General features: G+C 41.6%; 1 protein-coding gene across 1 annotated transcript in view; it reads right to left on the bottom strand.

Moving 5' to 3' along the window:
• Nucleotides 1–495: 495 nt before the first annotated feature.
• The window catches only part of rbfox3a (RNA binding fox-1 homolog 3a), a 125,631-nt gene continuing 104,089 nt past the window's right edge, over nucleotides 496–22,037 (bottom strand). The window contains exons 7-12 of the mRNA XM_070851479.1: nucleotides 21,846–21,899; nucleotides 13,699–13,831; nucleotides 11,886–11,925; nucleotides 11,657–11,721; nucleotides 3,884–3,962; nucleotides 496–540 (exon numbers count right to left, since the gene is read on the bottom strand). Of these exons, the coding sequence (XP_070707580.1) occupies nucleotides 496–540; nucleotides 3,884–3,962; nucleotides 11,657–11,721; nucleotides 11,886–11,925; nucleotides 13,699–13,831; nucleotides 21,846–21,899 (416 nt within the window). The remainder of the gene's footprint in view (nucleotides 541–3,883; nucleotides 3,963–11,656; nucleotides 11,722–11,885; nucleotides 11,926–13,698; nucleotides 13,832–21,845; nucleotides 21,900–22,037) is intronic.

Here is a 22,037-nt window from a genome sequence, read left to right as displayed (position 1 = left end):
TTAATAAATCCAATCTGAAACTTGTTGCTCAAACTGGAATTGCCGAACACTGGTGCTCGTAATGCATATGGGTAAATGACTAATTGAAACAATAAAGGCAGGAAAATTAGATAAACATAGCACAAAAGGCCACCCCAAAGGAGCTAAGTTGCAGATCAGGAACTCGGAAAGGAGAGAGAAATAGGAAGAGTTTCCTTTTTCAACACTTCCCCCCTTTGTTCGCATTGACTATCGTTGACATTTTTCCACTACAGACATGTCAGAGAAAATACATTCAACTAAACAGAGAGCAACAAAATGTTACAAAATGAGTACAACACATCAGTATGAGACAATAAGAATAATTCTTGTGTTTCAGGGTCACATTGCCACCTGGAAGCATTTTGTTTTTAGTTTTCCATGAAGGGGGTGAGGATGGATATTTATGATTTCATTTGCTGCTGTTTTTTTTTTGTCTGTTTTGCGGGGGAAAAAGGGGGCGTGTCTCCCTGTGTTCTAGTAGGGAGTGAAGCGACTGCACCCTCCTCTGTAAAGGCTAGCCTGCAACATCAAAGATGAAAAAGCTCCAATCAGTCATCAATGTAAACCTTTGTTTGTTATATTAATATATAGATTAACTTCTCTCTTTCCTCCAAAGAAACGTTCCTCCCTTTTTCCTCTTATCTCTTGTTTAATTTAGAGTGATTTTGTGGAAAAGGTGGGTTAGGAAATTTGTGAGGTGAAAGAATGTGAGTTTGTGTGTATGATTAGATTTGCAAAACTGCCAGTCCAAGACACATTACGAACTAAATTGTGCTCTGAGTGGCCGAAATGACTAGGAAGGAGCTACACAAGTACAGACCATTTACGTTATTTTCAGTCCTAGCTTCTTTTGGAAAAATTCCCTGACTTTATAGTATGGCAAACCAAACATATAATTTCTGCAATAGTGTTGGCTTTCAGCCACCGCAATAATTTCTGGATGATACCTTAAGTACCCCAAAACTACTAGTACTAGTACTAGGAATAACCATCCTGCTTGTCCTCTCTTGTCCTCTCTTGTCCTATAGAGAGTAGATCAGCCAGATAGGCAATAAAAGCGATGTCATTCTCTTCTTTTTCAGACAAAAACAAGGTGGTTGTGTAATTAAAGTTCTGGATCTGTATCACTCTCCATGTTCGTGGTAGCCAGTGAAGCTAGTCAGACCAACCACACAATCAATCAAAGCTCAGATTAAGTTTTTCATGTTTTTACGCCCAATGCCAACCTTAAAAAAAATTCACTTTTCATATCAATGATCATAAAAAAATGCAACAGAATTGTTTAACAGAGCCAGAACCTGGCACCAACATCAGACAGTCAGTTGTGTTGTTCCAGTGGTGGCTAATGTAGCCTGGAGCCTTAAACCCAGAGGAAGAGCAGGCTTGAGATGATCTGGTCAGCTCACTTCTTTCTAACTCCAACCGACAATGACCCAACTGCCAAGTGGCCAATCATCAGATTACATTAACCTCCCTCTGGAGTAACTTCATACTACTTCTCCAACCCATACAGTAGTACTCCCCAACACCCTGAAAACAGACTGGTGTTTAAGATTGTGGAATTCCTATTTCTGGTCTTATTTATGGTCTAGGGTTGATTGAGGTTATAGCACATAAACAGAGGTTAGGGCATTGTTCTGACTAGGTACTAAAAAGACTTGCTTAAGGTTCACCAAAGATTATGGTTATGTTAAATAAAAAGACGACTTATTCAATTCTAGGTCTGTCATGGCATGTGAAAGTTTGACATGCTATATCCTATGCTCAACCTGACCTCCTTACTCATGACTCATGACATAAAGGACACACTATTTTCTGCAGTGACAACGAATGTTGGCATTGGATGTAAATTGTGAGGTGCAGAGTCATCCAATATGGATCAAATTTGTGGGCTACTAGGTGACTTCAGACAGACATTGGCACTGCATGAAAATATACAGCCACCTCATTAATGTCAATGAGGCTCCTTTGTGGCAAGGGGAAGGGGTTAGCCTTAGCAAAAAACCTCACCAACTCAGAGACTTGAGTCATGCCATCCACTGCATGGTAAGGCTTGGCTCAACTCGACTCACTTTTGGAAGCAGGTACTTGGTTGTTTTTTTGTGTGCTGGCCTTTTTAAAAAATCTGTGAAGAGTAAACAAAATGATGATTGCTAGTGATGGTAACTTGGTTAAAATTGTTGTGACCTTGACCAAGGTGATACTAAAAGAAGTACCAGGTACTAGTTACTATCTGCAAGTGGAAAACCAAAAAGATTGGTTCCAAATGAGTCAAGCAGAGCTGAGCCAAGCTGAGCCAAGCTGCACCATACAGTGGAACAGAGGAATTGGTGACCCAGTCCTGCCCACATAACTCACAGGCCAAGTCCAGAATATATCATCCTGTATGCAGCCACCCAGAGGAGTCTGAAAGCCTAAACTCAAGGACCTGAAAGAAGCACTGATCAAAGATAATCCCAAATTTTGTCTTCATGTAGTAAGTAAGACTTACAACAAGAACAGTACAAAGCATGATGCCTGGAATCAGAAGCATTAAATCAAAAGCATTTTGCTCATCTAGAGAAATAACTCACTTATCCAACGCATGATTCTACCTTTATCAGTCTCATCATAATCTACCAGGTTATGTTTGGGCTTCAGCTCAGAATGTAAGTCATGAAGTTTGAGATTAATTGATTGAGTGTTGTCTTTTTTAGATTAAGAATCAAAAATTAGTAGTGAGTGGTTTGGATATGGGAGGATGGGGAAAAAGGGAAGAGTAATCTGAAGAAAAAAGAGAAGAAATTGTAGAGTAATAAGGAGGAAAACACAGGCCACTGTTTTAATTAAGTAAATGAAGAGGAAAAAATGGTCGTAATTAATGAAGGCTTTTAGCTAGCAGCTGTACTAAAGGAGGAAGGGGGGGTGTTTGGAGGACACATGGGGGAGTTGGTAGGGCTTTCGATTTCCATCACCACAAGCATGTCAGCACTCAGCATCAACCCTCATCTGTCTGGAGTCCAAGTCTCCGCAGCTCTGGTTGCAGCCGGTTTGCTACCAAAAACTTTAATCCCTCTCCTTCTCCTACCTCTTCTTCTTTTGTGGTCTATCTCTCTCTCTCTTTTTACTTTAATCTTCCACGGCATGTCAAAGCATGTACTATATGGTCGTTAATCTTTGGAGGAAGTCCCTACCCACACCCATGAAAGAAAACAAACTGTACTTTCTCTTTCTCCCCCGTCTTCTGGGGTGCTCTGTTTCTTTCTTAAGAAAGATTTTTTTTCATCTTTGATGTTAGCTGCAAAGCTAGCTAAAAACAAACATTAACCATTCGACTATCTCCCCTTGCAAAATTTGAAGAGACTGTTTCCTGTGGGGAGGAATTCTCAGTCTCGACTGGATTTCAAGCAAGAAGCTTCAGGCCAATGAAATTGAATGGGGAGTTTGAGAATAAGGCAATGTCCCTTTTTCATTTACTGAAGTGGCAAAGATTCACATTAAACATTAAAATAGATCTCTCAGAGGGAAACACAGCTCACTGAAACAACAAACTGAAGAGCGAAAACAGGCTTTTTTGTTGATGATCTAACAGACTATTAATAAAGAATGTCAGTAAATGATTTGATTGGACTTATTCATTTACTGTTAGTAGTTCGGTTATTTTAGTCGTCAGTAGTGGGTTAGTAGTAAGTAGTAGGTTGTAGGTAGTAATGAATAGTTCTGTAGACCATTCCAGTGTAAAATGTTTCCCATAAAGGGAAACATACAGTGTGTAATCAAAGACAGTGGTGAGGATGCTGCACCAGACTCAGCTCATGATACCTCATACTGTCTGCCACAATACTCAGATAGTCAGCAGTAGAGAAACAGGAAACAGACTCACCATAGTGCCCACACTGTATGTGGCTGCAGGACCGATCGTATGGTGATAGGGGTCTGCTGTTGCATAGACTCTGCCATAACTAAACAGGAGAAAGCAGGCAGAAACAGTGTTTACTAAAAACCTTTAAGATGTGTAACATCAAATGTAGCTAATCTCAATCTACCAATATATATTGTATGCATCAGGTCCTGCATTCATCAACCATGACAGTGTCCCCTCAGGGAATTGTGCAGAGTGTCAGAATATGACATGAGTTAGAAAATCTGTGAATATGCCTTGACAACAATAATAGTTATTTTATGTTTATTTCATTTGATGGGGACGATGCAGTTCAACAAAGTTCCATTACAAAGCTTGACACTGATGGGATGCACAGAGAGTTCATAGCTATTGCTAATTTTCAACTAACTTCTGTCCCTAGTTGAGCTTTTAAATATTAAGTGAAGTCAAATATACAGATGTCAGTAAATGTCATAAAAACAGATGATACTACAAACGTCACAATAAAATATGTGTATAACACACAAGAACACACATGCACCATACATCAACAACAATTAGTACAATCAGCTAAAAATCGGTACAGCTCTGGTTTCCTTCTAGCCAGCATTTCATCGTTGTGTAAAGGGTCTTATATCTGAAATGAATTTGATTATAGTTGGTGATGTGATGCGTTCCACAGTCGACAGCCCTTTATGGAGAAAGCTGATTGTCCAAAGTCAGATCTACGATGTGGTATTTTCCAAGCTAAATGGATAATTTCTTTGTATATATATATATATATATGACAATGATGCCATATGTATAAGGATGTAAGGTTTTTGGTTGTAGATATTGATATTTGTACCCATACTGACAAACAATATGAAAGATGACAGAAAACCATGGAATGCATGAATAACTGAGCTGCCTGACTGTGTATGAAGTGCCTGATTCATTTGAAACAATTAAGGTTAGTCCTTACTGTTTTTGAAATCTTTTTACATGTTAAAAAACTTGAAGACGTTGACCTCCTCCATTTCTTCATCCTATATTTTGATTTTTTCCAGAGGTCCCCTTTTCCTAATAGAGAAACTGTTTTTTCTTTGTTTAATACCAGCTGGTTATGCTGCAGCCTCTGATATACATCATCCAGACATGCAGTTAAGATCTTTCCTGCCCTGCTAGGTTACTTTTCTGGTACATATACGACCACATCATTGGCATAAAGTTGGCAACTGGCCTCTGGGAAGCTTGTTGGCAGGTCATTTATAAACACACTGAAAAGCAGTGGTCCAAGGGGTTGTATATAACTTAGACAGAAGAATGCCGTGGTTGACAGTGTCAAATGCCTTCTTCAGGTAAAGAAACACCACCCCCACAACATTACCCCCATCCAGTGCATACTTTACATTTTCAATAAAATAACAATTTGCAATTTCTGTTGAGTATTTTGGTCTAAATCCAAAGTGTAGGGGATGAAGGAGCTGGTCTCTAGATGGTCAATTAGCTGTGCTGCCACGGCCTTCTCAAGTACCGTTGACAGGACAGGAACAATAGAAATAGGACATTAATTATGTATCAGATCATGGTCCCCTGCTTTGAAGATTGATGTAGTTACGGCCCTTTTCAGTCATTTGGGAATGTACTGGTCCTGGTTGATAAATGAATAAGATGGGTCAAAGGTCTTATCAATATGAAACTGCATTGCTTGATGAAACAAGTGTCCTTATTATAGATGTCTTCTGCCTTGGAATTTGATGATTTCACAGATAACTTCCGTGATCTTTGCTTCAGTACCTCTTGAATACAAAAGGAATCTGGTGATTCTATGGCTACTATATTATTAGTAATAGATGGAGAAATGAAGGTTTGAGTCAATTCCTCCACTGATTGTATAGAATCTATGTTAAATTGTGGTGCCATGGTGGCACAGGGTTTACACCTACCATCCAGTCTCTAATCAATCAGGCTACAACATAAAGGCAGGACTCAGGGGCAAACTTGAGATTTGGTCACCTATTGGCTCCGGCTACTCCCACTCCTTGATTTATGTATGTATCTTGCTACCTTTAAGTACTCCTCAGGTGCACACAGCAGCAAACAACAGACTACACATGGCATTATTATATTTTTCCCAGAGCCCCAGAAATGATTCAGTATTCTTAAGGTGGAATACGACCCGTCCCAGGTTTATTGTGCGCCAATTAGTTTGTGCTTATCACCTGCTTTCATGATAAATCTACATACACAAGCTGACAAACCATCATGAGACATTTGAACAAAGGAAGTTAGCAGCTTCAATCACCCCAATCATGACTGTGACTGTGATGCTGCTATAAAACGTTACAGCTAATGTTACGGTTAGCAGGAGGCTAAACTATTTGCAACATTCAACATAGCTATCTTGGGCTTGCTATCATGGTAAATGTACATACAAAACAAATAGATGTATTATAAGAGGTCAGACAATAACGTTACATATGACATAACAGACGGGAAAAGAAAGTTAGTAGCTTCATCATGAAATCTCTGAAACTCTCTCTGAAACTCTTGTGTTTTACGGCGCTTCTTGACACTTCTCTGTTAGACTCAACAACATGATGAAGATTATTATAAACATCTCTCAACATAAAAACACAACAGTGTCTTTGACAGCTCATCAATATGGTGGACCTCGGTTAAGCCCTTCAGTTATTTCCTCCTCAATTCTCAAAAGAATCAAGCTTTTGATGCCTTTTTCAGAACCAAAGCAGCATCATCATCATATTACAAAACTCTTATTATTATTATGATACTATCATATTGTTTACACACTGAATCAAATCACAGATCATCCATATGCAGTGTTATTACTAATCTGGCTTTACCAGATATTTGATATATAACATAGATCTTTTTACAACCCTACTTTGTAAACTGTATGAACTGCCAATCCAAACCTCATTTTCTAGAATAGTAGCTTAAATATCTGACATGAACCAACAAATGACATTTTTAGATCATCTAGATGCAGTGTTATTACTAGTTCTGCTGTACTAGATATGTGATACATTCAGTCCAAATATCTTTTATGACCCTATTTGCAACCGTAAACTGAGAACTACAACTGGGATGCTGATTTGTGTCAGATTGCATGGCACAGCTGTAGGGAATTGTAGTTTTTGATTTTTGATAAGAGCTCTCTGATCTCTGCAACTCTCCAGGCCGACACCTTTCTAACGATGTATTTGGTTTGACAAAGTTTTAATAATTCAGTTTCATGGACACGAGGCATCCCAGGTCTAGTTTCAGAGAGCAGTTTGAAGGCACACTTTATGGAATGAAGTACATAAAGTAGCTCAATATTCAAATTAAATAGAACATTTAAAATGTATTTGAAGAGTGGAATAGTTGGCTAATAGTTGTAAAATGAAAAACCTGAAATGAAATATTGACTGTACAAAGGAAATATGGACTGTACTATGGATAAACAAATGAGGTGTCTATGAAATATATGAAGGTGACAAAAGCAAAAATTAAATGTGACATGTGGATAAATAATTCAATTGTGTAATAGTGGAGGTTGGAAGCAGTTCTTTTAAAGTCCAGTTGGATGAAACAACACGGTATACTTATTTTAAGGATACTATCGAATATATCAAAGCGTCTTCGCCTCCATAGAAACAGTCGAGCCGCTTCCGCAATTGAAAACTGACAAAGACATGATTTTCAGGATGGAAGGAGAAATGAATGGACGGATGGTCGTAGCATTAAACAGTCGTATTGTATATAGTAATATAAAATATAACATAATATGAAAAGAGAAATAACAGCAGAGCTGGTGTGCTCACAGGTCCTACAGAAGTCCTACTGACGTGATGCAGGCACGAAAAGATCATCCCATAGGAATACATTAATTCTAAATTTCTGTCCACGGACACAAATTGATAGATTACAATTTCGTGACTAATCCACGAACTTCCCTGAGACTGGGTTGAGTGATTGCATCCTGAACAAAATCACTTTTAATGCTCTCAGTATTTATTTGAACAACACATTGTTATGTTAAATTCAGAGTTCTACCTTTTTTTTTTTTTTCATTTCCCATAATGTGAACATATGTTGCCCTGTATTTACTAGTTGCTTGGAACTTCCAACAGGTCTGGGCCACTCCGTAGCTCCAGAGGAAGCTTTTGTATGTGATTTACAATCAAAATGACATTTTAACTTCTTCCCTAAACATAAAACTATATGGATTCTTTGAACAGGTACAAATCAAAGTGAAATCTAATCAGTTGGGAAATACTGTTAATTGTTTCCCCCTTCCCCAACTTCAACCACCAGACATAAACCTTGTGCATGTTGGCTTTGATTGAATAGATTTGATAATAGATAGGGAGTTCCAACCAACCACAATAAGTATGCATGAGACACATAAGGCAGTGGGTCGTCGATTTTAACTGGGGTCTGGGGGAGAGATCTATAATCATTTCCCCCTCTCACTCACGCTAAGGACAAGCCTATAGGATGAAAATGCAATCGATGTCTCCCTATAAATGTACATTGTAAGGGTGAGGGTGTGTGATTGCAATGATTTGTTTTACCCGTTTCAATTTATGAGAATAGGGGACGAGTGTTTTATCTTCCGGATGATGGGGAAGGATTGCGATAAAAGTAACGTCAGAGAGGGAGGAAAAAGAGAGAGCAAGATAAGAAAAGAAATGGGCTGAGTGATTAGAAGAGTAGAAGGCTGAAAGGAGGGAGAAATAAGATTATGAATAAAGAGAAAAATGAACGAAGGCACGGGAAAAAAAAAGGAAGTCTAGGTTTGTAAAGAGAACAAATATTTGGAAGAAAAAGGTTGTCGGGGGTCAAAGACCGGGAAGGTAAGAGAAAGGACAGGATTTTGTAGACAGCTAGTACATTACCCTGACGGTGTCCCGTACCTTCCCCTCTTCTATGCCATCTTCTTCACCTCTGTCTCTCCTCCTCCCCTCTGTGTTCCCCCTTACTGCCATCTCCCCCTGTATCTCTCTCTGTGTGTCTCCTGAGGCTTATTTCCAGTCTTTTCACCAGCACTGGCTTGGAACTAATCTCCTCCCTCAACGCCCCTCTCTTTGCTCATTCCACCCCTCCATTCCTTTTTCCCTGATGCCACCAGACCGCTTTATTTATATTCCTCTCTTCCTGTCTTGTTTGTTTATTCTCCTCCAAAAGTAACGGCTAATGTAGGTCTGGGGGACAAAGATAAGAGGCTGCGGGGGTGAACTACTATATGTTCGACTATGTGTTACAGAGAAAGACCTAAGGAAAGGATGATAGTGGTGCACAAATAGAGGGAGGAGGGGAGGAAGCAGGGTCAGGGCCAGGGCTGCAAATCATTACTTTCATCAGTGATCTATCATTTTTGGATTAGTCTTAGTCCAATCGGACGCGTGGATTTCTGGAATCAGCACAGCTCAGTCTTTGTGGTGAAATGGTATATGATATCTGTTTGTTGGTGTAATACTCCGTCCTAAGGAGGACTTATGGTGTTTGATAAGTGCCGAGAGGTGTTCAGCTCTGTAGGTCATGTCATTAGTCCTGTTAGTAATATTCATATATTAACTATTCACTGTTACCATACTCATGGTGACAGTAATATAGTTGCTGTTATTATCATGGTTATTGTTTGTTGTGCACCCCCCCTTCCTGAATCGTTGGGTCTCTCTCTAATTAAAGAGTTTGGTCTAGACCTGCTCTTTATGGAAAGAGTCTTGAGATAACGCTGTTATGAGTTGCCGCTGATTGATTGATTGATTGATTGAGGTGTTCACTTCACAACAGTGAGCTGGTGAGCTGGTGAGGCCATGAGAGCCCTGTGGAACGTACATAAACACCCTGGATGTAAACATATATGTATCACTAGGCCACACTATTCACTCTTGTGTTCCAGTGTTCATTTCTAAACGGACGCTCTTTGGTGAAAATAATCCAGTTACAGTTCACAGCAGTGCAGAACAGAGGATACAACCCAAACGTCTCAAGTGTAGACAGTAGTTGTCTGGTGTGTGTGTGTGTGTGTGTGTGTGTGTGTGTGTGCACTCTAGAGAGACAGAATAGAGGTAGAGTCTCTCAGCCCCCAGCCCATCCACTAAGACCTCTCTTATCCCACAATAAATAAAACTCCTCTACCCCTCCAGCCCCCCCTCCGCCTGCCTCTGCACCATTCTCCTTTCAACTCCACCTCACCGCCTGGGCTTCCCTTTAAATCAGGACAGCTTAAAAAATAGAATGGGAGAGCAACAGTATAAAAGATGAAACAGGGAGAGAGAGAGAGAGAGAAGAGGAATATACTATCAGCCATGGAGGGAGGACGAGTAACGATGAGAGAGGGAAAGAGGGAATGCGTGAGAGGAGAAAAAGAAAGGGAATGAAATAAGTCTTGTGGAGAGACGTGCCCCCTCACCTGCTCCACTCTCCTCCTCTGCTCTGTTCATATTTCTCCCGAGCACGCCGCACGCTCTTTGCCTCTGATAAATCTTACATTATCGGAGGCCTACAGGCTCCTGCTGTGGCTGTTTCTTATCGGCCCTGACATGCTCAATCTCCCTAAGATTAGCTCCCCAAGCACCTCGTACACACATCCACACAGCAGTGGTAGGGGTGCGCGCAGCACACACACACACGCAGACATACACACACATACAGACACACACACACACACAGACAGCCAGACACACACACACATACAGACAGACACACACATACACAGACACACACCCACACAGACACACACACACACACACGCAGACACACACACACACACACATACAGACAGACACACACATACACAGACACACACCCACACAGACACACACACACACACACACACATACAGACACACACACACACAGACAGACAGACACACACACACACACAGACACACACACACACACACACACACACCCACACACAGACACACACGCACCAAAGACACACGCAGACACGCACCAAAGACACACACAGACACAGACACACACACACACACAGACACACACCCACACACAGACACACACACACACGCACCAAAGACACACACAGACACACACCCACACACAGACACACAGACACACACCCACACTCAGACACACACACACACACAACAACACACATTCACACACACACACACCCACACACAGACACACACACACACACCCACACTCAGACACACACACACACACAACAACACACATTCACACACACACACCCACACACAGACACACCCACACACACACCCACACACACACACACACACACACACACACACACACACACACACACACACACAGCTCTGTGCTCTGTGCACAGACACACAGAACAGCCTACTGTTCCACAGCCCCGTAGCTTGATGTTAAATTGTCTTTAGTTCTGGTCACCATCTGTCCAGGGGAGCCTCTAAGGAGATTGATGGGCTGTATACAGAGTGACAGCATCTACTCCTGTGGCCTGTATCACAAGCAGGAGGAGTGGCCTGGCCAGCTATGTTCTGCCTGAACAGCCTTCTGCTTCTGGTTAACCAGGGTAGATCACCATGGTAACCTTTGCTGTGTGGATGACCCGCACTATTAGGTTGACTTAAGACAATCAGATCTAAACAACTCAACTACTGACCAATCAAATCACTGGAAAACTTGAGTCATTATAACTGCAGGATCACAGCATGGGCAAAAGCACTGACTTTACAATAAAGTGATATGGAACAAAGAGCAAAAGAGTCCGTAAAATAAACTCCTATATATAGATATACAGTAGTTTGAGAAATGCTCATACCTGTCACTGTATGCAGCTGCAGCAGTACCAGCTGGCTGGGCATATCTGTACGCTGAATACCCTCCCTGAGGAGAGACAGAGCACCGGAACATCACCTCTCATCAGAAAAAAAAGATCTGTACCAACATTCAGGTGCACAAACAACAACTGACTTAAGGTAGAGCACCGGATCAAATGCTTGAGGCGCTCAGACATTATTTTCATAGCGCATAACTCGATTTTGACTTACATAGATTTCTGTCCCATAAAAGCCATCCTGGTAGACCACACTGTTGACAGAGGATATCAAAATCATTATTTCAGCATTGAATTGAAATCAAACAGAATGTTGACATAAGAGTGAACTAAATGCAAATACAGATACAGCTGACATGGTGTGGGTTTTATTTCAGCTCAGCTACAATGGGACGTGCTGTCCTGGATCACTGAGAGACTCTGACATCCACAGACAGCAGTGGAAAAGTGGGGGCAGCAGACCCAAACTTAAGCTGGTGTCTGTTCATTAAAGTGTTTTACACGTGCACACTAAACACTTGAGCACATGTGCAGTCAGCGAGCCTCCACTCATAACGGCCCATGTGACCAGTGGTACTGTACTTCCTGACACGCTGGCTCTGCAAATATTCTTTTGTAATTGTGCTTCGTTCGAGATCCCAGAGAGAGAAGGTCAGAGGGCAGAGTGATGAAGAATTCCTCTTCACTGTAGTACATTGGCTTGAATTATTCAGCAGCAAAGCTTCAGTTATTCCTGGTACTTTCTGAGGTAGAGAGGAATTACCCCAAGCGTTTGTAATTCTTTTTTGGGTAAAGTTATGCAAATAACTTCCTGTTAGCCATTTTTTAACAAATGTAAGCTCTGTATAAACAAGGGATAAGTGTCTTGATGTGCTGTGCAGACAAACCATTCCTGCTTGCGTTGCTTTTCTCTCATTATCAAAAGTAAACACAAGCAGTCACTCAGCCTTGAGGACTAGTTCCCACTTTGTTTTGCCATGTTCTGTACACTCGCTATGATGCTTCACATGTCTTTTCTGTGCCGCTGCCTGCTGTCTCAGACAACACAGACAATATGTTAAAGCCCCTGTAGCACAACTGTAGCTCATGCACCGCCTCCAGTGGCTCTCACTGTGCTATCTAGAGTGAGCACTGTCCACACAGATGTCCAGGTAGATGCTGGTGGACGGGACAGCTGATGAAGATTAAAGGTAGTTAATCACCAATCAATGTTCTGCTTCACTCAGAGCTACTCTACATCCAGACCAGGGAGCACAGTGGATGTTTCTGTATTTATTCATTGTCAATCAAAATAAAACATTACAGGCAGGTTTTGATGATTTAGTTTCAATATATAAACCTAAAGCTAAATCAAAGATAATTCATGTGTGTGATCAACGAACAGTAAACGGCTAATTCTCTGGTTCCCTGTGGTCAAACGGCAGCGTTCATCCATTATTCTTGTCCCGGTCTCTTGCCTTTACTCTCTATCTCCATCTGCATTTCTCTTCCTCTCAGTCTTTTTTCAAGCCTAACACACTTTCTCAGAAATCTAATCTCTCTCTCTCTCTCTCTCTCTCTCTCTCTCTCTCTCTCTCTCTCTCTCTCTCCCCATGCCTCCCTCTTCACGTTCACTAGGTCCCTTGCTCTCTCTGAAGCGGGCCCACTGGAGTGTGCAGGGTAGGTCATAGCAGTCCATTCACAGCTGAATAAAGAATGACACATTAGAAAAAAGAGAGACAAATTTGGCCATTCTGGAATCAAAGAGCAATTTTCTGCTCTATTAGAAGGCGGCCTTTTTGTTTTCCACTCGCCGTTCTCCCGTTACTCCATGTGTGTATGTGTGAGTATGGACGTGTTTGTGCTTGAGTGTGTGTTTGTGTGTGTGGGAGCTTTTGCGTTTGGGTACCGCTGTGAATTAGATTTGTGCAGTAGCATGTTTTCAGTCTTCAGACCTGTCATACAGTGTTTATTTGATTTTGTGTGTTTGTTTAAGTTGGATCAGTGTGTGTGTGTGTGTGTGTGTGTGTGAGAGAGCAAGCACTCACGCTCCATAGGCAGGGATAGGTGGAGGAGGGGGTGCAGCGCGGAATGTGTTGTAAACGGCACGCCCCCTCCCTCTCAAATGGGCCCCTCTATAGGCCACGGCTGCTCCTGTGCTGGGGTATGGAAACCCTGTCACTGAGAGGGAGAGCCGAGACACAGAGAGAGAGAGAGGTGGGAGGAAGTAGAGCACGTTACAATGCTTAGTCTTTTTATTTGCAATAAAATCAGAGACATTTCAAAGATCGCTCCAACTCCAATGAAAAGAACTAAACCAAACGTGTTGGTCCATCTCTCAGTACTTTTTAAAGAACTTGGAAACAATATCTTCATCAGTCACTGGCCAAATATATCAGGAATCATTTAGTTCTTTAGCGTGGATATCCAGACTGCTGCAGTAAAATTAATTACATTAAAATCAGATCTCTCTGTCTGGAAGATTGCAGGTTGCTGCACACATCACTTGCTCACTCAATATGTGCTTCTTGTAGTAAATGTTTCCGAGGACTGGTGCTCACAGACAACAAAGACTGGAGCACATTTCCCCCTCTTGTTCCCTGCAGATGCTGGAGGACTCAAAGCCTTTTTTCACATATGATGATGATGATGATGAATTTTTGCGTAATAAATACATGGAAGATTTCACACTATGAAAAATGAAACAAAAAAGATAGACTGTTTGTGTTTTAAACGACAGAGTGGTCCCTGAATGAAGACATTCGGTGCTGATTCAGCCAAAAGTAATGAGTCTTAATTCTGGTCTGAATTAAAAAGCTCACATCACATCTGCAACACATTCTTATGTCCAATGCGAATGCCTTGACCTGTGACAAAAACAAGTTGAAAGGATAAAGCAAACGGTAAAAAGAATGGGCAGGGTGGAGGAAACAGGAGGCGATGTTCCTGTGAGGGGGAGCTGAGCTGCCAGTGAGAGAGGCACAGAGGCCGGCGAGGAGGCTCGCTGCTCTCTTTGGCTGCCGGGACACAAAGCAGATGGCCTGTATTGTTTGGAGTGGCAGATTCAGCCTGTGGCCATGCTTCATCATGCATACAAACACACACACACACACACGCACGCACACACACACACACACACACGTTACAGGCACGAGGTGGCATGGTGATAGGATGTGATATGATGTGTGGTTTAGCTGAAGGTCCCTGTTTAACCTTCAGTCCGCAGGGGAGTCAGGCACACACACACACACACACACACATGCACGCACACACTCACACACACACACACACACGCACGCACACACACTCACACACTCACACACTCTGTGGCCTGACATTCAGGTACCCCAGGGCCAAGCTCTAATGATACGAAATACATGGCAATTAAATTCCTGCTAAAATTGTGCAACTCATTTCTTCTGTTGTCACACGTTTTCATTTCTGCTCCCAACATGATACTCTGCTGTGCACAATATATCAAAGTTGGTAGAAACGCATGCAAATAAATATCTAATAAAATAAAAAAATATCATTTTTATCATTATTAGTAATAGTAGTAGAAATAGTAGAAGTAGTAGTAGTATCAGCCAGCTACAATGCATTTAAACGTTCTCATACTACAGTTAATAATAATAATAAATAAATCATCAAACATGTTGGAAACAACCCTGCAAACAGCGCTGTACTTTTCCAGCACTGCATTTCTTCTTCAAGGTAAATATTGTGAAATGAATGCTGTGCACTGCAGTTGTTTAAAAGGTGTTTTAACGTGTATAATCTGACTGTAATTCCACAGGCTATAGCTGGTATCGTGCTTTTAGTATGAATGGCTGGATTGTGATTAATAGTGGGGTAGTAATACTGCTGCAGAGAGTGTTTGATATTGATTGAACAGGTTATTTAAGAGTGGAAGGTGCAGAAATGAGAGAAACAGAGAACAGAACGTCTCTTGCTCTTCTGTCTATGGAAACATGAACTTCTTTCAGAATAAAATGGCTTGATATTAGTATTCTGTTGCAATTATGCAAAATGGGACAGTTCCTGTTCACAGTGAAGGTGTATAATCCATCACTGTGATGGATTACTAAATAAAAAGTCTTCAAAGTAGTTTTCTGTGCTGTTTGAAACAAAATTAATTGAATGAGCTAAAACTGGCTCTAACTAAAAGTTATTTTCATATGTGGTGCATTTAACACGATCTGACCTTTAACCTTATTTAACTTCTCCACCAACATGTGAGAATAGCACATGTGATTCTATCTATCCTGCACCAGTACAGTGTGGGACCGTTTCCACCGACGACCCGGGGGCTGTGAACTAAGACAGATGGAGGCCTTAAGAGGAGTCTTGTTAAACTCAAAACACACTGTATCACCTTCCAAGCACCTTCAGACCTGTAGGAGGCCCCAGATATGGATGACAACAAGCACTGCCTGGAGCAGCAGAAAAAAAACACATTGTCTCTCTCTCTCTCTCTCCTCCATCCATCTATCTCTCTCTCTGTCTGTCTCTCCTAGGTCTGCCTGTTCCTAGGGTTAGGGTTAGGTTCTGCCTGTTCCTAGTCACACAACAGCATTAAAATGCCACACAGCCAGCACATAGTCCATCAGAGATATATTCTGGGTAAAAGATCAATTTCCCCCAGGTTGCCCCCACCTTCTCTCTCCTTCTTATTACCACACATCCATGTATTTATTCCTCTTTGTGTGTGTGTGTGTGTGTGTGTGTGTGTGTGACAGCAGCTGTACTTTATAAGTGTGTATGCATATAAGTGAGCATGAGGACATGTGTATGTGCATGTTGTTGTTGGTGTGACGTATACGAATGCAATCTGATGATGAGCTATGGCTTATGCATGCTACAGCGGTGCTGTAATAACCCATGAATCACGGCAGGGCCTGTGTCTGACAGGCAGCAGGCCCATAAAACAAACAAACATCCACTCACACACACATGCATAAAGCACTAAATACAGTACACTCACACAAGCACATCTTATCTGGTAATGTAGGCTGTGATGTCAAAAGAACAAAGAAGAAGAAAAGCACAGTTACACAAACATGGCTTAATATGTGTGACTGAGTAATATGTGATTGTTTTTTTACAGCTGGCTTGTCTGTGCACGCGTGTGTGTATTGTAGGACACTCGTGTTTCATCGCGGTGTGTCTAACTAATTAGGCTTTAAATTGACAATTAAAATAGTGAGGTTGGAAAATATTAGATTGAATTACATTCATTAGTAAGTAAGCAGATACTCTAAAATATGACAATGATGACATCAGCTGGAGCGGCAGAATGCGCTGCAATAAAAGCTGAAGCGTTCCAGTAAAGGGCGAGCAGCCTCTTCAAATGCAGCCTTTACTTTAAACGAGGGAAGCAAAATTAAAAGCACTTTTTAAAATGCGTTTTATAGGAACTCTGTCATCTGGAGTGAGGGGTTGCCATATCTGATGAATGTGGACAGGATGAAGCTCCGACATAGTATTTCAAACACAAACTAGACGGAGAAATCTTTTTATGCAACAATATAAACCTCGACTGCCTCCTGAATCTGCAAGTGTTTCCTTTCTAACTGGGGCTGAAGGGATCAGTGGGGCCACCAGCACTTATGGTGTGGTCTACCTCCTGTGATGGGTGTGTGTTTGATGGATTACACATCTGCTGTAGAACTGATCAGTGCCAGTATGACTGATCAATATAGATCATCATTTTTCTATATATATATATATATATATATCTTTTTATCATGTATCATTCTCATCATAGTTCTCTGATGATGATTCATTCATTCATCTCTGTGGGGAACACTTGACATTGTATTTTCTTTTTCTCTGAATGAAAGGTACTTTATGTTGGTATCTGCTTTCAGAGAATGTTACGTTTCACTACTTTTTATTGCCTACACAAGTGCATCATGATGTCTGTGGATCTCCCCTGGGGATCGATGAAGTCATATTTATGCTATTACCACAATACAAACAAAACTCTGACAGCAAGATTGATCTGTATTTAAACCTCCTGACAAATCACTGCCGGGCTTTAAAGCAGCCCAGACTGGATTCAGGTAGAAAAGGTGATGTCAGTACCGTAGCTGACAGTGATCTCGGCTGGCCTGGGACCAGTGATGGTGCACCAATATGACAAAGCTGAGAGCTGATCTAATGCTGCCCTTCCAACTTGTAAATTTTTCAGCATATGTTAAAAAGGCCGGAGCCGCGTGCCTTGTTACTTCCATGCTTGCATTTTGCATTTTAATCTTATTTGTTGTGTTCTGGAGAGCTGCTCTGCCAAGCTCTGCACACACACACACACACACACACACACACACACACCTACACACACACACACACACACACACACACATTTGTCCTGCTTTGCATATACTCAGTCTAGGACACAGTCAATCAATCAGTATTACATTTCCCTCATTGTCCTTCATGCCCATGCAGCCTATTTTACTCAGTCACCCAAACACCCACACACACGTATACACACACACACACACACACACACACACACACACACGCACACAGACACACTGTTTCTCTATAAGTGATGCACACGCTGCACACAGGCTGAGGCTATGACACAAACTCTGATCTAAAAACATTAGAGGAAATCCAGTCTCTGAGCTTCAGCATATCATGTTGTGTGTGTAGTCACATGTCTGTGCTGTGCTGTGCTGTGCTGTGCTGTGCTGTGCTGGGACATCAGGCCTTTTTAAAGAAAGACCAAGCGATGGAAAGATTATTAGGTTAAAGTTGTCTATGGTTATATTTAGGTACTTACAGCGCTTAGTTACTTTTTAGTCTTGGTTTAAACAGTAAACAGTGACTAGAAGCACGAGAGAACATGTTTTTACTTAATTGACATTTAATTGAAACCTCGAGCACCTACAGATTTTGCAGGGCCCATGACCGTAGCACTTTAGTCAGTCGAAAAACATTGCCGACATAATCCAGGCAACAATTACAGTTCGTAACACGATATATTTTGGAAATAGAGACTTGTAGTACAGAAATGTGTATTACTGATATTAGATGCCTGCTTTTTTAAAACCATTTCCACTTAGGGGGCAGTGTCTAATGTTCAGCTGTTTAAACAGCCTTACTTAAAGGTCTATAAGACTACTTTTATTCAATAAGAATAATAAAATACTAATTTTAGTTGGCCTTTGGATGTAATAATTTGAACACAGGGACCCTCCACAAGTAATGATGCTGTCATCCTGCTGTGCTGCTGTCACATTGATACTTTCCCTGCCATGACCATGTTCTCTTGTAAAAATCCCATCAAAAAAATCCCTGCTCACATGTACACAGGGGCCAGACATCAGGTTCTGTTAAGATGAACTAAATATGTGTGTATTTGACAATAATTTGGGCTTCAGGCCATTTCTGTTGTGTGTTTGTTGTTTTCCCTGCAGAAAAGCGGGGCCCTGAAGGAGTGCAGGGAACCTCCGCTTTGTGGGGGCCGACCCCCACAGTTTACTTTTGGACGGCCTGTTGCTGTTGGAGCAGATACATCTGGTGTCTGGCTGCTCTGGTGCATACCTGAGTGTGAACATATCAGAGAGACTGTACGTCTAATGTTACATTCTTGCGTGTGTACCAACAAATGGGTTTTCACGAGTGTGTGCGTATGGGTGTGTATGCATGTTGAGGTCATTCGTCATCCTTCTGAATGGGATTTGCGCACAATAAACCTGTAGCCGAGCCCGGCAATGGAGATAGAGTGCACTGTCAGCTGCCCAGGATTTATGGAGGCCGATTCAGCTGATGGGTGCTGGGAAAGCCGTCTGATAAAGGGTGATTAATTGCCCTTACATATCACTTTACATCCTGCTTTACTCCCCCTGCAAACTACATTAAATGCACTCATAATTACTCCAGGAGAAACCCCAATCCTACACACTTTCACTTACAGGTGGGAATCTTTCGTTTTCATGTGGCGAAGGTGCGTGGAGCGCTTGAGGAGAGAGAGAGAGAGTTCTGAACACCAAGAGGAATGCAGGAAGGGCAAAGTAGAAATAAACTGCACTATATATGTATGTGGGATTGAATGTGAGTAGACCTGAGCTAGAAGAAAGATTCATATAATGAGAAGAAGGTATGAACAAAAAGAAAAATGCAGAGAACAGATAGAATACAGGCATGACATCTTTTTTTACTCTTTTCCCTCCCTCTATTCCTTCATCCATCCCTCGCTCCTCCTGGGAGAGAGGGAGGCATATGGTATCGTTTAGGCTTGGCAAACTTTACTGGTGCATTTAAGACCACTCCACACATTAGCATCCTATAAATTAGCAAGCCAGGCTGAGTGTGTGTGTGTGTGTGTGTGTGTTTTCTACTTTTCTAAAACTTGCATGCAAATGAGGGCCAAAGCTGGTGTGCTGGAAAAACTATTTCTGAATGAACGGAGAGTCACCAGAACTGTCTTTGTGTCTTTGTGCTCATGGTAGAGAAGCTCAGAGAAGCCCAACAGGCGTTGTCCTTATATTGCCGTAGGATGGTGGGGGGGGTTATCTGCAGAACTGGTTTAAACCGGCCGGGACACACGGCACCTTTACATACCTCTCCTCAGTATTTTGCACACTCCATTACACCGGTTCACTTGCTAAAACACTGTTACAGCTGTGTCCAGCCATGGGAAAAAAGCTGCTCACTTACTTGACGCCACTGTTAACATAACAAGAGACCAAAGGAATAATGATTTCCATAAACTATAGCTTCTCTTTACTAAATACTCTAAGTGTATGTGAAATTAAGGCATGTCTGGAAAATAATGTTCTTTGCTGAACTCGAATATTATTAAAGGGAAGATCAAATCAGCAGAAGCCAGTAGGCACACATTTTCAGCTCAACAAAATGTCCCCTGATTTAATGAAAAAAGTCTCTCGGACCTTCCATAAAACTCCCTTTGCTTTAACTTAAACGCTTTTAACCAACAAAACATCGGTGCTGACCTACATTAAATGTGGACAAACACAAATCATGAAAAAATGAAAAATGTATAGAACCATATATATTTCCATTTAATTTCTTGTATGCGTATTGCTGTGTAAAATGTGCTCACTGCTCCTATCTATCTGTTATGAAAGCAGTAAAAACTCAAAATGTATCCAGCACATGTAATGTAATGTATCTCTGGCTTTTCAGTGAGTTTCAGGGAATTCTGCTTCAGATGTGAAGCCTTTAAAGACACTTCTACCCATTAGAGATTCAGATTTCATTCCATTTCTGTGAAACTTTCAAAGCTAAAACAAGTATGACTGATCACTATTATGAAAGAAAGAAAGAAGGAAAGAAGGAAAGAAAGAGCTGTACTGTATATGTCCTGCTGCTTTGAGGGTTTGAGGTCAGCAAGAGTTGAAGAGGTTAATTTGCCCTTTAAAGACGTGTGACATAAATGCCTAAACATGAATGTATGTGTATGCCTTAACATAAGCATATGCCACAGAACACACACACACACACACACACACACACACACACACACACACACACACACACACACACACACACACACACACAGGGTAAATGGACAGGCAGCAGAGCATGGAAAACTGATACAGAGCTTGGAGGAGGTCCTCTGAGGTGGCTGTTAGGTTGACTTGGCGGATGCAGGGATAGATGGTGGGATGGAGGGACAGAGACGGAAAAGAAAGAAAAGAGGGAGGGTGAAATAAAAGAGATGGATGGCCTCTCTCTGTCAGGGCGGTTATTTAGAGGAGTGCTGTAAAGCTGTCTGGGAATGAACAGATTTCAGACTAATGAGCAAAAAGGAGAGCAGTTAAGGCGAGTGGACAGTCTCAGCACTTCTACCAAATGAAACCAAGCTGCCACTTCTAACTGCAGCACGCACACACACACACACACACACACACACACACACACACACACACACACACACACACACACACACACACACACACACACACCAAATGCAATAAATAAATGCATCAGTGCAGCCAGGAATGAAAGCACATGCAGAAACATGTAAATCTGTGATCTGTGTAATTCTATGAAAACTGATCCAAAGCACAAGATGACAACCAGACAGCACAAGGAGGGAAAGACAGATGAAAAGGAAGGATGGATATAAAGACTGAAGAGGACAAATCAAACGTCTGCAGTACAGTATACACATGTTCTTCAATTGATTTTTTTTTTTCACAACTGTGTGACTCTTTACCTGCATAAAATTCAGGACCATATACTGCTCCAACCACTGGATTCAGCTTCCAGCCTACATAGGAGACACACACACACACACACACACACACACACACACACACACACACACACACACACACACACACAGGGTGAATGTTAGAATTATTGCACAAACTTGTCGTATCTGTCTGGAGCTCCAACACAAACCTTC

The sequence above is a fragment of the Pempheris klunzingeri genome, chromosome 20 (assembly GCF_042242105.1).
Source record: "Pempheris klunzingeri isolate RE-2024b chromosome 20, fPemKlu1.hap1, whole genome shotgun sequence".
NCBI lineage: Eukaryota > Metazoa > Chordata > Actinopteri > Acropomatiformes > Pempheridae > Pempheris > Pempheris klunzingeri.
Note: the sequence above shows the minus strand (reverse complement) of the source record. Positions and strands in the feature narration are given on the sequence as shown.